The 15,087-nt window shown below is 44.2% G+C and overlaps 1 protein-coding gene across 2 annotated transcripts in view; it reads left to right on the top strand.

The window, feature by feature from the left end:
• The window catches only part of tenm1 (teneurin transmembrane protein 1), a 233,911-nt gene that overhangs the window by 61,136 nt on the left and 157,688 nt on the right, over window positions 1-15,087 (top strand). For both annotated transcript variants that reach the window (XM_056438944.1, XM_056438945.1), the window contains exon 4: window positions 6,546-6,783. In XM_056438944.1, the coding sequence (XP_056294919.1) occupies window positions 6,546-6,783 (238 nt within the window). The remainder of the gene's footprint in view (window positions 1-6,545; window positions 6,784-15,087) is intronic.

Raw genomic sequence — 15,087 nt, forward strand, 5'->3', positions numbered from 1 at the left:
TTAATGCTCTGCTACCCACCGAATATAAAGTTCTCTTCTTATTAAAAAAGCTCTGCATTCTGTTGTTTAACTGTATCAACAGTATAGAGAAAGACAGGGGACCTGAGTCATTATATTTATATATATATATATATATTATATAATTCATATATTAGAAGAAAACAAAGCCAAATAAATTGAGTTAAAACAAACTATAAGATATGGAGATGAGGGAAAAATAAACAGACAAATGAGTATGAGGCAGTATTTAACATATTTTCCTGTTCGGTCTCTTCCTTTAAAAACTTCAGAAAACTTCAGCCTGGATCTGTCCGGCTCTCGCAATGTCTGAGACCATGAAGCTGCAAAAAGCCGGCCAGACAAGCCCATCTTTTTTTTGGAGGTCTACCTGGTGGTTGAAGACGTGTCTGTGTGAGCTCAGCTGTGGAGATTGTGGCAACTTTTAACATTTGTTTCCAAAAAATAAGGACAAACGACATTCCCGCCTAAAACTGCCGTTACACTCGTTGAACCCTCCTCTTCAACATCGAAAGATTGGCAAAATACACCTAAATATATAATTCAACCACACAAAATCTGTCTTTTTGTAATGTTAAGATTCCATTCTTTTATGTAATAAACTTGCACATGAATATGCAAGACTTCCTTCCCTTTAGCTGCAAGGATAACATCACCTCACCCTGTTCCCACTGAAGCTATAATTATTTTCACACAGTCCCCTGTTGTCCATGATTACCAAAATTATATTCCTCACTGTACCCTCTTAATGTTCTCTCCCCTATTAGTGGAGCACCGAGCGCAGGTAGCGCTGAACATCTGGCACATCCCGACTGAAACTAGAACATTTTAATGACGAGCACGGCGAGCGCTCGCAAACACGATTATATTTTACTTTTTTCAGTCAAACTGTTTAATACCTGCTTTTTAAATACCCCTCCTTAAGAGAATTTCCCCATCATGACGGCTAACTGATGGCACACATGGTCATTATTACTATGTGTGTGTGTGTGTGTGTGTGTGTGTGTGTGTGTGTGTGTTCTTTCATGACTAGTGGGGACCTCTGTTTTCTTGCCTTCCTTATGGGGACAACATCTACATTGAATGTTAGGTAGGTTAAGGTTAGTTTAAGGTTAGGTTAAGGTTAGGTTAAGGGGTAGGATTAGGCTGGTAGCTGTTGTGTTTATGGTTTTGGGTAATTCTCCTGCAAATTAATGTATGTCAATGCAATGTCCCCATAAGTCATTAAAACATGACTGTGTGTGTGTGTTCATTAATGAATTGTGGGGACCTCTGTTTTTTTGCCTTCCTTATGGGGACAACATCTACGTTGCATGTTGAGTACATGTTAGGTGTAGGTTAAGGTGAGGTTAAGGGTTAGCTGGTAGCTGTTATGGTTAGATTTTGGGTAATTCTCCAGCAAATGAATGTTAGTCAAAGCAACGTCCCCATAAGTCATGAAAACACGACTGTGTGTGTCTGTTCTTTTATGACTTGTGGGGAACTCTGTTTTCTTGCCTTCCTAATGGGGAAAATATCTATGTTGCATGTAAGGTGCTGGTTAAGGTTAAGTTAAGGTTAGGTTAAGGGTTAGCTTGTCGCTGTTATGGTTAGATTTTAGGTATTTATCCAGAAAATTAATGTAAGTGAAAGCAGTGTCCCCACAAGTCATGGAAACCCGACTGTGTGTGTGTCATGTTTTACGAGGCTCTCCTGTCATTGCATTAGTATTACTCGAGTTTAAATGCCTAAATTATCATAAATACTTAATGCCTGCGCTATTTTAGCTCCTTTCGCCGACAGTAATGCATTTTTAATACCTGAACCAAATACCTGTTACCTGTTACATTTCCCAGTAAATCCTCCCCCCAGATCTCCCTCCCGCCGGCTATAAAATGCTTTCCCTCATATCTCCGCTTATGTAACCAAAAGCTGATGATTCCAGGGGAAAAAAAGAAGAAATCTCATAAGCGACTTTTCCAAATGTGTCTCTTCTGGAGGGCTAAGTCCCAAGAGGAGCTCCGGGGGCAGAGGATGTACTACACTGTCACGACTGTCATCTAAAACCGTAATGGCCCCTCCTCCGGCCTCTATCTGCTCCCCGTAGAGTTGGTTTGATGTTTTTTTTCACTAAACTATACCGGCTCGCCCGCCAAACACCGCATGGCCGCTGTGGCCTACATCGCCAGGGCGACGCAACTCTTTGTGGCAGAGTGAGAGAGTGAGCCAGTGAGTGCTGTAACTTCCATTTGTGCGTTTGTGTGAGTGGAGTTGAGTTTGTTTGTTGGATCTTTTGGGAGCGGAGACCCAGTCGCTGCCTTCGCTAAGCCTTCTAAAGCACCATCTAGCATCTCTACTCACCAAGATTACATTCTCCCCATCGGTCCTTTTCTCTTCGGCTCCCGTCCAGCCAACGCAAACACAGAGGAGTTTTCTGGCCACTGTATATACCCAGAGCTCTTTTAACTCAGGGTCAACATTAATAATGAAGCAGAAGTCAGAGGCAGAAATAATTTGGATTTATTAGTTTCATAACAATTGCGAGCCATTTGGGGTGAAACGTATTTCTCGTTGCTAACAACTCTCTTTCCCATTGTGAGAATATTAGACTCAAACTATAGAGCTATTTCTGGAATTACCTCTCTTTTCTTTTTTTCTTCTTTTTGTTTTCAATTTCCTTTTTTCTTTCTTCCTTCCTTTCTTTCTTGCATTCTATCTTTCTTTTCCTTCCTTTCTTTCTTTCTATCTTTCTTCCTTTCTTTCTTTTATTCTTTATTCCTTTCTAATTTGTTTTCTTTCTTTCTCTCTTCCTTTCTTTCTATCCCCCTTCCATTCTTCCTTCTTTCTTTCTTTCTTTCTTTCTTTTTTCTTTCTTTCTATCTTTTTTTCTTCCTTTCTTTCTCTTTCTCTTTTTTTTCTTTTCTTCTTCCTTTCTTTCTTTCTTTCTTTTTTCCTTCCTTCTATTTATCTATCTTTCTTCTTTCGTTTCTTTAATTTCTTTTTTTCCATTTTTCTTTCTCTCTTCCTTTCTTTCTCTTTCTTATTTATTTATTGTGACTTAAGAGTTTCCATTTCAAACTGGTACATGGATTTTTGAAAGATGTTGGGAAAGTAAGTAAGGAAAGATGCTCTTGTGTTGCATTATGGGTAGTGTGGTATCCAGCATCCCAAGCTTCGCCTCACAAGCAGATGTGTTCTTTTACAACGTGGTACGGATCCTTTTACGTAAAGCAAAGGCTCCGAGCGCGTCCTCTGCCAACGACGGCAGCATCCAGAGCAAGTTAGCATTCAAGAGTCGGCTCCGCCCTTGACGTGTTTTGATTGGGCGACAAACCTGAAGGCTGACGGGCGCACGCTGGGATGCGTCAGAAAATTTCACAGTGTTGTCAAAATAGAAACTTTGTTCTTGGCAGAACTGTTTGCATTTGACTTTGCAATTTGGGAATCACAGTGTCAAATCCAAGGTCAGCAAAGTTCTGCTCAAGACGAAGTTTAAAAGTGTATTTAAAGCCTTGAGCGCAACCAGGGAGTTGTTAATATTAACAGGGTGTCCAGCTCTGGGAATATGTGGGTGTTTTTTCTTTTTCTTTTTGTTAAATAATCATGTTTATTTTGTAACAAATGCCAAAAACATCTGCATTTAAAATATTTATATATACATATATATATATATATATTCATATATATTCTGTCTGTACTCAAAGGACTCCCAGTTACTGAGGAATCAGATAGACTGCTTATAAAGCACCCCTTTCAAGCTCCCGGTCCATTTCAAGGACACAGGATACGGCAGTGCTAAAAAAAATGGTTCCTCTAGGTTTCCTCTAAGCATCTTATTTTTAATACTTGGAGGGGGGCTCCGACAAAAATAGCTTCCATTTTCTACATCCTCTAGTTTAGACTAAACGGTACCTCCAGGTGATGACACAAATACATTTGCTGTCATTTCACCAGGTCTCACGTGGACTCTGATTCGCAGGGTTGTATTCATGCACAGCACCACGCAATATCGTGTTGTCACGAGAGGAAATCGCGTATTAAAGTCCAACGTAGGCCACCGTGCGTTGCGGTAGCGAGTTTAGAAATATATCAATATATAATATGACACATCCGTCGGCTTAGAGTGTTCACAAACTACCCGTCTCCATAGAAAACATGTCCAACATGTTACTAATATCAAATTGTATGCGTGAGTGTGAAATGTGCCTCATCACAGATGGCCCACAGCAATAAACGCCAATGATGGGAGGACACCCCCTCCCCCTCCCGCCCCTTTTCCCCTCCCCCGCATGTTTCCTTGAAATCGCGAACTAAACGGCACTCCGTGAGTAACGGCTTGGCACGAGTGAGGAAGGCGTGATGTCATTGTGTCGGCATGCAGATGAGCGGAGACTAAAGGTTTTTATCGGGCGCCGCGTGGTGAAGACATTTCAGCCACCTTGGAAGATCAATAATCAGCAATGTGGGTTTTTTCTTTTCTGGAAGATGAGAACTTGTCATCAGCTCAAGGAGCATGTGTGACAGAGTTGAAATATGCAGATATACAAACACACTCAGAGGCACAAGCATCTTGTCATACGTGCTACTTTAACAATCTTCAGAAGGCCATGTCAGCTGGACAGATTGCATTATGGAAGTATGTCGGGGGAAATGTTCATAGACCTATTTACAGAGCCGCCCCCGTCCTGCTATAGCTGTCATACAACGCTGCAAATGTGAATTATCACGTCATGAAACCTGATGTGCTGCATGTTGGCTCGCATGTCTGTGCCAAAAAGCGAAACAATAATTCCGTGTGAGGAGAGCAAAGCAATGTGATTTTATTTATTTATACATTGCTTACAATCTCACTGCATGTGACACAGATGTATTGCCACAGATTTGTTGAAGGTACTATGTCCCATAATCGCAATATTTGAGAAAAAAAAGGTTGCTTCCATTTATGTAAGACATAATGGCCGAGTTGAAGAGCAGTACCATGGTGTGTGTGTATGTGCTAGATGACTTTGTTCTTTACTTTTCCCAGTTTTCATTGGCCATGAATCACAACACGTGTTATTGGGTGTTTTACACATACTTACAGTTGCTTTCGGAAGAATGTCTCGTCTCCCCGGTGGGTACCATTCACGTTTATTAAATTATTACTGACGCCCTGGCAGTAAATACAGTTGTGGGCCAATACCGTCTGTCTGATAGATATCCGGCTCCCCTCTCCCTTACAACGTGTCAGATTGTATAGAAGTCCATGAGAACATAAATGGATGCATTCATCATTTATTTACTGCATTGTCAACATGAGTTTATGGTCTCAATCGCTAGTCTCAAGTCTTCGATACAGCGTGAGGTTTATTTTTACGGACGATGGTCCCATTTAGAGTCGAATAGACCATAAAGCAGGGGAAGCTTTAGGGCGGGGCTACAAGGTGATTGACAGGTCTGTGTGCTGTCGGTGTTCATTGTACAGCTTTTTGGTGGGTTGGAGAAAATGTATCAAAGAAAAAACAGGATGGCAAACTCTGGTCTTCCGGTGAGTTCTAATTCCCATCCCACTAAATACTATTTTAGTACGCCAGGAAGAAATGTACTTAATATTTAATATTTAAGATAATTAAAAGACTAATTCAAGATGAGATAAGATAAGATAATCCTTTATTAGTCCCTCGGTGGGGAAATTGCAGGACTACAGCAGCAGGTGCACATTAGTGGGAAGTAATACAAATAAAAAATGAAAACATGTTTTTTGTAAGCAGTAAGAAAAATACAATAGCAACATTAAAATTACAGACAGAATAAAAGTATATACAAAAATTAAAATTGCAGATGGAATAAAAGTATATACAAGGTAAATAATTAAGTTCATCTGCATTGCAGAAACAGTCAACAAATGAGGGTGTCCAAAGTGATAAAGTGGTACAATCCACCACGGATACGTACCGACACACGCGCACAGGTGGAACTAAATAAAGAATGTGTGGACGCATTGAAAACAAACATATAGGAGCACACTGCAATTAGTTCTGAAAGACACACTGAAAAACAAAGAGAGAGAGTGAGAGAAAACAGCGGGGTGGGTGGGGGGAGGGGATTTATAGGGAAAGGGAGTGATGAATGATGGATCGAGAGAGCTGCCGCGAGACCCCGAGGTTACCGGTGTGAGGGAGTTACAGCTGGCTGGCTCATTCCGAGGAGCTACAGATCTCATAATAAACATCACATGGGTAGTTTGGGCTGCCGGCTGCAGATTAAGCCGGAGCTGTTAGCTCTTTAAAGACTGCTCACTGTTGCTGGCAGCCAAGAAAACTATTTATAGGGCGTGCTGGAAGTGCATCAAGGCAGGTATCGAAAGGGAGGGCACCGGACAGGCGCTGTTTCCTCGCTGATTTATGTCCCTCAATCAGCGCAATAACAATAAACTGTCAGCGAACATGGCACTTTTATTTCTAATTTATGTCCCGGCGCTCCTAATAAAGCTCTGTTTATTTCTCCCCTCCCCCGCCTCCATCCTCCTTCTCCCCGTCATCTCCCCCCCCCCCCCCCTCCGTGTGCAGAGCTGCCCAGCAGTCCCGGTGGTCAGTTCACGTTCCGCCCGCTGCCCCCGCCGCCGCCGCCGCCCCACGCCTGCACCTGCGCCCGCCCGGCGCCCTTCACCCAGGTGAGCCTGCAGAGGAAGACCATGCCGACGCGGTGCCAGGGCGGCCAGGCGGCGGCGGACGCTGGCTCGGGCGCCGACCCGGCGCAGCTTCACAACAGCTGGGTGCTCAACAGCAACATCCCCCTGGAGACCAGGTGAGACGATGCAACACGGGTGTTTTGTCTTTTGATTATTGTTATTACATGAAAGCAGGAGGGGGAGGGGCTTCAGTCCAAAAGAAATAGATATGTTACATTACATGTTACATTAGAAATCATATCGCTGATGCTTTTATCCAAAGTAACTTACAATCCTGTTACATTCACACACCGTAGACACAGCGACATACAGGAAGCAACTCAGGGTTAAGTGTCTTGCTCAAGGACACATCGACTCGGGCGATGGGAGTGACGCCAATTGCGCGTCGCGAATATTCGCCGATTTAAACTTTGGCGAAAAATTCACCCGGCGCCGTTGGTGAATCTAACTGCTGCTCTAGTGGAGCTGGAAGAGACATTCAGACGTAGAGGTGAAGGTCACCGAGCTGCGTGAGCCTACGGGTGATGTCATGTATAAATATACACTACCGTTCAAAAGTTTGGGATCACTTAGAAATGACTTTATTTTTCAAAGAAAAGCACTGTTTTTTCAATAAAGATAACATTAAATTAATCAGAAATACACTCTCTTCATTGTTAATGTGGTAAATGACTATTCTAGGTGGAAACGTCTGGTTTCTAATGAAATATCTCCATAGGTGTATGGAGGCCCTTTTCCATCAACTATCACTCCAGTGTTCTAATGGTACATTGTGTTTGCTAATCGCCTCAGAAGACTAATGTCTGATTAGAAAACCCGTGCAATTATGTTAGCACAGCTGAAAACAGTTATGATGGTGATATAAGCTATGCAACTGGCCTTCCTTTGAGCTTGAAGTTTGTAGAACAAAATTAATACTTCAAATATTAATCATTATTTCTAACCTTGTCAATGTCTTGACTATATTTTATATTCATTTGATAAATAAAAGTGTGATTTTTCATGGAAGACACGAAATTGTCTGGGTGATCCCAAACTTTTGAACGGTAGTGTATATATAAATTATATATTATATTAATGTTATGAACCCAAACACGTTAGATGTTCCGATGTTAGTGGGATGTCCTCAACAAGTATAAAGCAGAACTAGTGGTTAGTTCTTTGGTGGTGGATAAAGGAAATGATAACTGTTTCCACGGAGATACGCCCCGTCCCCTCTAAGCCCCGCCCCTCTAAGGCGTGAATGAAGCAAAAAGCCCAAAATGGTCAAGTGGGTAAACTCCGCGTTACGTCCCCCCGCCCCCCCCCCCTCCGTTAAGAGACGTCCCTTCAATCTCACCAAGCGAGCCTCGTTGGATCAGAGGCGTCGGTTGGAACGCTTTTTTTGTGCACATTTTCAAGAGTTGAGTGATGAGGAGTGAATGTCGGACTAAAGGTTTTGGTGTTGGAAGAAGGACGCGGTGAGAGCGGTAAGTGGAGCGCCACGCGGGCCTCGGGGGTCTTATTACAGGACTTCGCTCGCCATCAAAGTCGTAACGGACCTCCGCAGGTCTCTCGGCTTCTCATCTTCTTCGTACCGCCCGCCGCCGACAGGTTTACCAGGGGGAGCGGCGTCTCCGAGTCTCCGCTGCCTAAAATAAAAAAGGTGTCGGTGTCTAGCAGGAAGCCACTTTTCAGGAACACGCTGTGCTTCCACTTCCAATCGTAGCGCCCGACAATCTGTTTTCTCCTTCTTTACTTTTCTTTCTCGTCATTTTTCGGAATTTCTTTTGAAGCTCCACCAAACAGAATTAAGCGCTCGCTCTAAAGCGACGATTGATCAGAGAATTATTTAGGAGATCTTCATTTTTTGAGACGTCTCAGAGAGCGAGAGAGAAGGAGCGGCGAAGGTGCACAAGAATACGTTTGCATGTTTAATGAGGCTGAGTTTTATTTTATTTTGAGATTGGCAGGCTGCCACGCTCAGAGGAAGAGGGTTTAATAAGTTATGCATTAGGCCATAATTAGATCTTACCTCATTTAAAGGAAAGGGAAGAATAAAATTAGATTCAGTGACAATTTAAATTAATCATTGGCCAGATATGACTATCAGTGTAAAAGGCACACGTGCGTTGTAATTACAGTACTTATCTGTGTGTGTTTGCTTCAAATGAAAATCCATCCTGAATATGAGTCACGAATACGATTCTTTCTTTATGTGTTTTAAATAGTTTCAGCGTTTCACCGTATTTGCCGAACATAAAGAAGTCTCTCCTAGAGAGAGATGTGATTATAAAACACAATTCTCCCGCAGCGTCTCGGCAAAAAATCAGCATTTGGGAATTTTTTGTTCAAATAAGCATAAAATGTAATCACGTGCATAGTCAATAGAAAAGAGCCCCCCTCATCACATAATTCAGATGTTATTCTATCACGTCCTCTCTCCCTCTCTCTCTCTCTCTCTCTCTCTCTCAATTTTATTCAATTCAATTCAATATGCTTTATTGGCATGAATGTTGCAACAACAATATTGCATCAGGACACAGCAACACAACAAATATACAATTAAAATGGATAATAATAATATGACAGACAGAACTACATTGGAAGAAAGTACAGTTCTCTCTCTCTCTCTCTCTATCTCCTCTTGTCACACTGATAATCTAATGATTTCATATTTGTGTTGCTCTCATCCCGACGTCGCTGCATTCGGGCTCAATCTCAGGCGTAGGATTAAAGAGTTATCAAGTATTTACAAAGTTGACATGGAGTGTGTGTGTGTGTGTGTGTTGGGGGGGGGGGGTGGGCGGCTCACGCTGATGGAATTGTAAGCGACGACGCCGTGACCTTAACCAAAAAAAAAAAAAAGTGTTTAGCATCTCCTGTTGTCGAGTTCCACTTTCCTCCCGGAGCGCTGTTTGACGAATCGGTATCGAAGCGCATCGACGCCGCGTCAGCGGAGATTAAGATTGTTTGAAGTGCGCATGGATTTTTTCCCTTTTTCAGACTCGCATCCGTTATGTTTCCGGGAGGGGAGGGGCCGGGAGGGAGAGGGGGGGGGCGGAGGAAGAGGGGTCGGGAGGAAGAGGGGGGTCGGGAGGAAGGAGGGCAGTGGAGGGCCGCAGATATTATGGATGTTCAATATATCTGACTGGGGTCTCACACTGGGTGAGTTAGGATGTGAAACACATGCTGGGAGTACCTGTGGTGCACCTAGACCACACACACACACACACACACACACATATATATACACACACACACACACACACACACACAAGTACCTGTGCTGCATGAACGTAGACCTCACACACACACACACACAGACACACACAGCAGCGTAAAACTCCCCCCCCCCTCCCCCCCACACACACACACATCCAGGTAGAGACAGCTCTTGAGCCGCAGACACCTGCCTCCCGGAGAGAGAGAGAGGGGGGGGGGGGGACTCTCATTTTCTCGCCGTCTCGGGGGAAATCTGCCCTCTGATATGAATTCAGAGCTTCCTGGGCGTCGCCCCTGGATATTGTGTGAGGAGATCAAAGGCAGGCAGCCGAGGAAGAACAGGGTAGCGCGTTTTAAAAAAGAAGAAGAGGAATCGCACAAGAAGAATTGTGTTATGCCGCGCGTCGACAAATGCAATTTCTCTCTCCTGGATTCTGATCCCGTTTGCTCCGATCCACCTTCAATAACGAGCGCCGGTGTCCAGACGGGGGGACGCTCGCCCGCAATAGACATCTTGTATGGGGGGGGGGGAACTAGGTCGCTCCCTATATCTGTGTGTGTGTGTGTGTGTGTTTGTCCTAAATGTGTTTGTGGCCTTTCAGAGTTAACCTGCCATTAACCCTAAAAGGTGTTGCTCCTCCTGTGTGTCCCCCCGTCTCTTACTCACAGCTCTTTGCAGACAGTGGGGGGGGGGGGGGGGGCGGGGGGGGGCAGACAGTGAAGGATGGGCGTCATCTCACTCTCTCTTTAAACCTTCCCAAAAAAAAAGAAACACAATGACGAACAGAGACTGAAGATGGACGCACACAAATGTTTAATTATTCAACCTTCCTCTAAATTAGGGCCACTGTCGAGACCTAAAACCTCATTTTTATATAGTATTTTATTCTCCTTTAAGTGATTACATTTTCCTCTATTTGTTGTTCTTTCAAATCTTTAAACACGGTAAAGTGGTTCAAAAAGTCAGACATAAATAACCCCACCTGGCCTCGAGGTCATTTCACTGGTGCATGTGGGGGGGGGGGGCATCATCTCACTCTCTCTTTAGGGCGAAGGCAAAATGTTCAACCGTCCCCTAAATGAGGGCCATTGTCGAGACCTAAAACATTTGTAAAAAATATTTTGAATGCACTGAAACGCGGCCATCTTTCTGTCTGATTATATTGTATTTTATTCTGCTTTAAGTGATTAAATTCTCCCTATTTCTTGTGCTTTAAAATCTTTATACACGGTAAAGTGGTTTCAGACATAAATAACCTTGCCCGGCCTCGAGGTCATTTCACTAGTTTCCTATACGCTAATGCTTCAATCATATTTTTGGGGTGATTTGCATGACACTAGTGCTTCACTCGGCTTTATTCTGCCACGCACCACGACAACTAAAACTCCTTTTCTCTGGAACACTCCGGAAACACTCGCCGCGCCACCGGCAGAATAATTCCTCTCTTTGTTTTTGAAGACGGTTCCGTCCTCTCAGGCCGAATCTGGGACCGCATGACACGGGAAGATGGATGTGTTTCTGCCGTGTGTGCGCGTGTGTGTGTGTGTGTGTGTGTGTGAGGGCAAGCGGACGCCGCGCCGTCGCTGCATGTCAGTCTGCTGTCTGGCCCCACTTTTAATGGCCTGTCCTCCGAGGGCCCTTCAGAGACAGCGGTCCCCACCAGCAGCCTGTGACCTCACACCCTTCGCCTCACGGATGGAATAACACTCCGGCGTAGCTGCATGTCTGACCCCCCCCCCCACACACACACACACACACCCCGACATATCGCACTCGCCGCTATTAACCCTCGGAGAGCTCACGGTAACCTGGGGGCAATCATTGCTTGTCTGGGGATTCCAGGAGCTCCGGCAAATATATATATATACATATATATATGTGGCAGTGGGGGGTGTGTAGGCTCGGCTGCAGAGTGGGTGGAGCGGGGGTGTGGTTCAGGGAACGGTGTCTGATTGTCATCAGCTGGTCTGATGGGTAATTAGTCCAGCTGATGACAAACTGTGTTTTGTGTATCTGTGAGGCTTGGTCTTTAAAGGAGCTGGATGGACTGAAGACAGGGGGGAGTGCTGAGCAGAGACGCTGTCTTGGTCTAGACGAATAAAAGATATTGCCAAACATCCCCCCCGACTACTCCGTTCATGATGCTTATAGGGAGAACCTACTGGTGACGGCTATTCGCACGGCTGCGTAATCGCGCCGCTCTGTCGGGGGCAGCGACAGCGCCGCTGTCTGCGCCTCCCCGGTGAGAAGAGGCAGTAGACGGACCGCCCACTCCCCCGCCGGCCAGCCACACGCCTCCGCCGTCACCTCAAACATCTCCAGAAATGATTGGACGTCGTCTGCCGTTGTCATCTTTGAGACCTCCACCCCCGCCAAGGGTGGAGGGTTTGGTGGAGCCGCAGCTGTCCGGGCGGCGAGCCGCTCCAGGGCTCCCGTCTGCCTCTCTGCCTGGGCCAGGAGTGCCCCCAATAGTTGCCGGTTCGCCTCTGCCTGGTCCCGCTGTATAGCTGCCATCCCCTCCAGCATCTGACCCAGCGCCATCAAAAGCTGGGTCGGTAGATCGGAGTGTTGCTGGCTGCTCTCCATGTGCTTTAAAAAAATATATATATATCTTTTTTTTTTTTCCAAGAAAGGGCTTCACGTTTGGCTCCAGTGTGACACGTTGCTAGCCGTCACCAGTAGGTTCTCCCTATAAGCATCATGAACGGAGTAGTCGGGGGGGATGTTTGGCAATATCTTTTATTCGTCTAGACCAAGACAGCGTCTCTGCTCAGCACTCCCCCCTGTCTTCAGTCCATCCAGCTCCTTTAAAGACCAAGCCTCACAGATACACAAAACACAGTTTGTCATCAGCTGGACTAATTACCCATCAGACCAGCTGATGACAATCAGACACCGTTCCCTGAACCACACCCCCGCTCCACCCACTCTGCAGCCGAGCCTACACACCCCCCACTGCCACAATATATATTCTGTATATAGATGTAAATATATATTTGCTGGGATTCCAGGAGCTCCAGCAAATATATATATATATATAAATATATATATTTATATATATATATATATACATACAGGAGCTCCAGCAAATATATACAGTATATATATATATATTTATATATATATATATATATATTTCTTTTTCTTTTTGTTACGGAAAATACAGCGGGTAAAAAGATGTATCATACCTGCTTTATTTTTGCTTTTGCCCCCTCCCACACACACACGTTTATAGCTGTTGATGGACGTCAACATGTCCGGAACACGACAGGACTGTTATTACCAGCCCACATTGTTATTCCCAAAATTACCTAATTTCCCGAAAAACACTCAATATTTCCTCTTCCTCATCCGACACCCTCCAACCCCTCGTCCGCCGTTATCCCAACGCAACACGGATGAAATGCTACCTCGGATTAATTGCCCTTCAGCTTGCTCGTCCTATCACCGGCCGCCATCTAACACGCTCTCTTTTTTTCTCCATAATGGAAATGAGCCTCGTCTTCGTTTCGCTAATACAGCCGTACGACTTTAAACAGTGGCTTTGATGATGAGTCAAAAGAGAGAGAAAAGGTAAGTCATTGATCTCTGGCTGCCGGGCTTTTCCATTCTCTTTCATATCAGCGCTGCTCTGCATTACGGGAGCTGCTCGTCACACATTTGGGCTTCTTTGGACTTGGATGAGAACTCATCAGCATCCCATATTTCACTAATACATCATATATTATGTAGTGTGCTGCGGCCATCTTGGATTTTTGCATATTTAACCTATTTCCGCAACCGCAATTTCTCAGGTCTTTTTAGTATGTTATTTAGAACACTATTGGACTATTACACATCTGCTAATTGGGATCCAATAAAGGCTAAAGGTCAATATATAAGAAACAAATTTGAGTTGCTGAATTAGTACAACTCCTAAAAACTGGACTTCCTCCGGCAGTAATAGTCGCGGGTGAAGGAGGTATGCACCGTCCTTTATAGATTCATGGCGGCCATCTTGGATTTTCGCATATTTAACCTATTTCCGCAACCGTAATTTCTTAGGACTTTTTAGTTTGTTATTTAGAACACGTTTTACAACACAGTCATGAATTGGATGGACTAACAAAGATATGTAACGTGGTAAATAATACGGTGTGTGTTTGTGTATCCGTGGGTGTGTGAGCCAATGAATGAGTCGGTGCTTATTACATAGCGTTTTGTGGGGGTTTGTTTTTGTTTTGTTTTAAGCGGCGACATAACGGTGAATAACGTCGGCTTTTAAAAAAATTTCACCTCGAAGAAATTATGAAGTAAAGTCGTGACGCTTTGACGATTTCCCCGAGGCTACTTCTCTTTCTCGATTTTGTAGCTTTTCAGGGATTAATCTTCGACGATGCGTGAAGAGACCACTTAAATTAAAAGCGCACAACAGTTGAGATACGGAGGGCTTAGTTTGAGACGGTGCTCAGAGGCTTTTCTCAACAGGTGAGGGTTGAGAGGCGAGTCTAGTAGCTCGTAGACGAGTAGCTCCTGTGAAGCTGAAGAGTCCTTCGATGTGTCATTTATAAGAAAAAACAAAACACGTCTCCTCTCAACCCTCCCCAGCCCGCTCGATGAGCTTCAGACGCACTTCAGAGCGAGGCTGAACTCATTATCATAAACAGTCAGAATAAGATGCCGGATAAGTCGAGTAAGACGATGTCCGTGCTCAGCTAATTTGTAAAGGATTAAAGTGCCGTCCCACGGTTAGATATTGTTTTCCCAAAAAAAATCACTATATAATCTATTTAGTGAGGTCCCAGAGGGGCCAGGTAGTCTGTGTGGCCTCCCTCGGTTTAAGATTAGGACTTAATTGTCGTTTCTGCTTCAGATAGTCTTAATAATAATCAACGAACTCTAACTTCCAGATTTCTCCACATGCCAAAGGGATGGGAGGGGGGGGGGGGGGGGTTATGGCCCGGGGAATTATGTTTTATGGGTTTTCTGTCCGTCCTCATGAACAACGATGTCTCTGGCAAACTTTTTTAACTGCGGCACGAACCTCTACTTGGAATCCAGGATGAACTGATTTCGCTATAACCCAACTTTTTATTCATCATTATTCATATCTAAAACTGATTTAACTGTAAAATGTACTTTTGCCATCATTTAACTGTGCAATGTTATGATTTACTCTGGTGTTAATGCTGCATTTAAACCGTATAATTTAAGTAATATTCATATTATTAACATT

The sequence above is a fragment of the Pseudoliparis swirei genome, chromosome 19, assembly GCF_029220125.1.
Source record: "Pseudoliparis swirei isolate HS2019 ecotype Mariana Trench chromosome 19, NWPU_hadal_v1, whole genome shotgun sequence".
Lineage (NCBI taxonomy): Eukaryota > Metazoa > Chordata > Actinopteri > Perciformes > Liparidae > Pseudoliparis > Pseudoliparis swirei.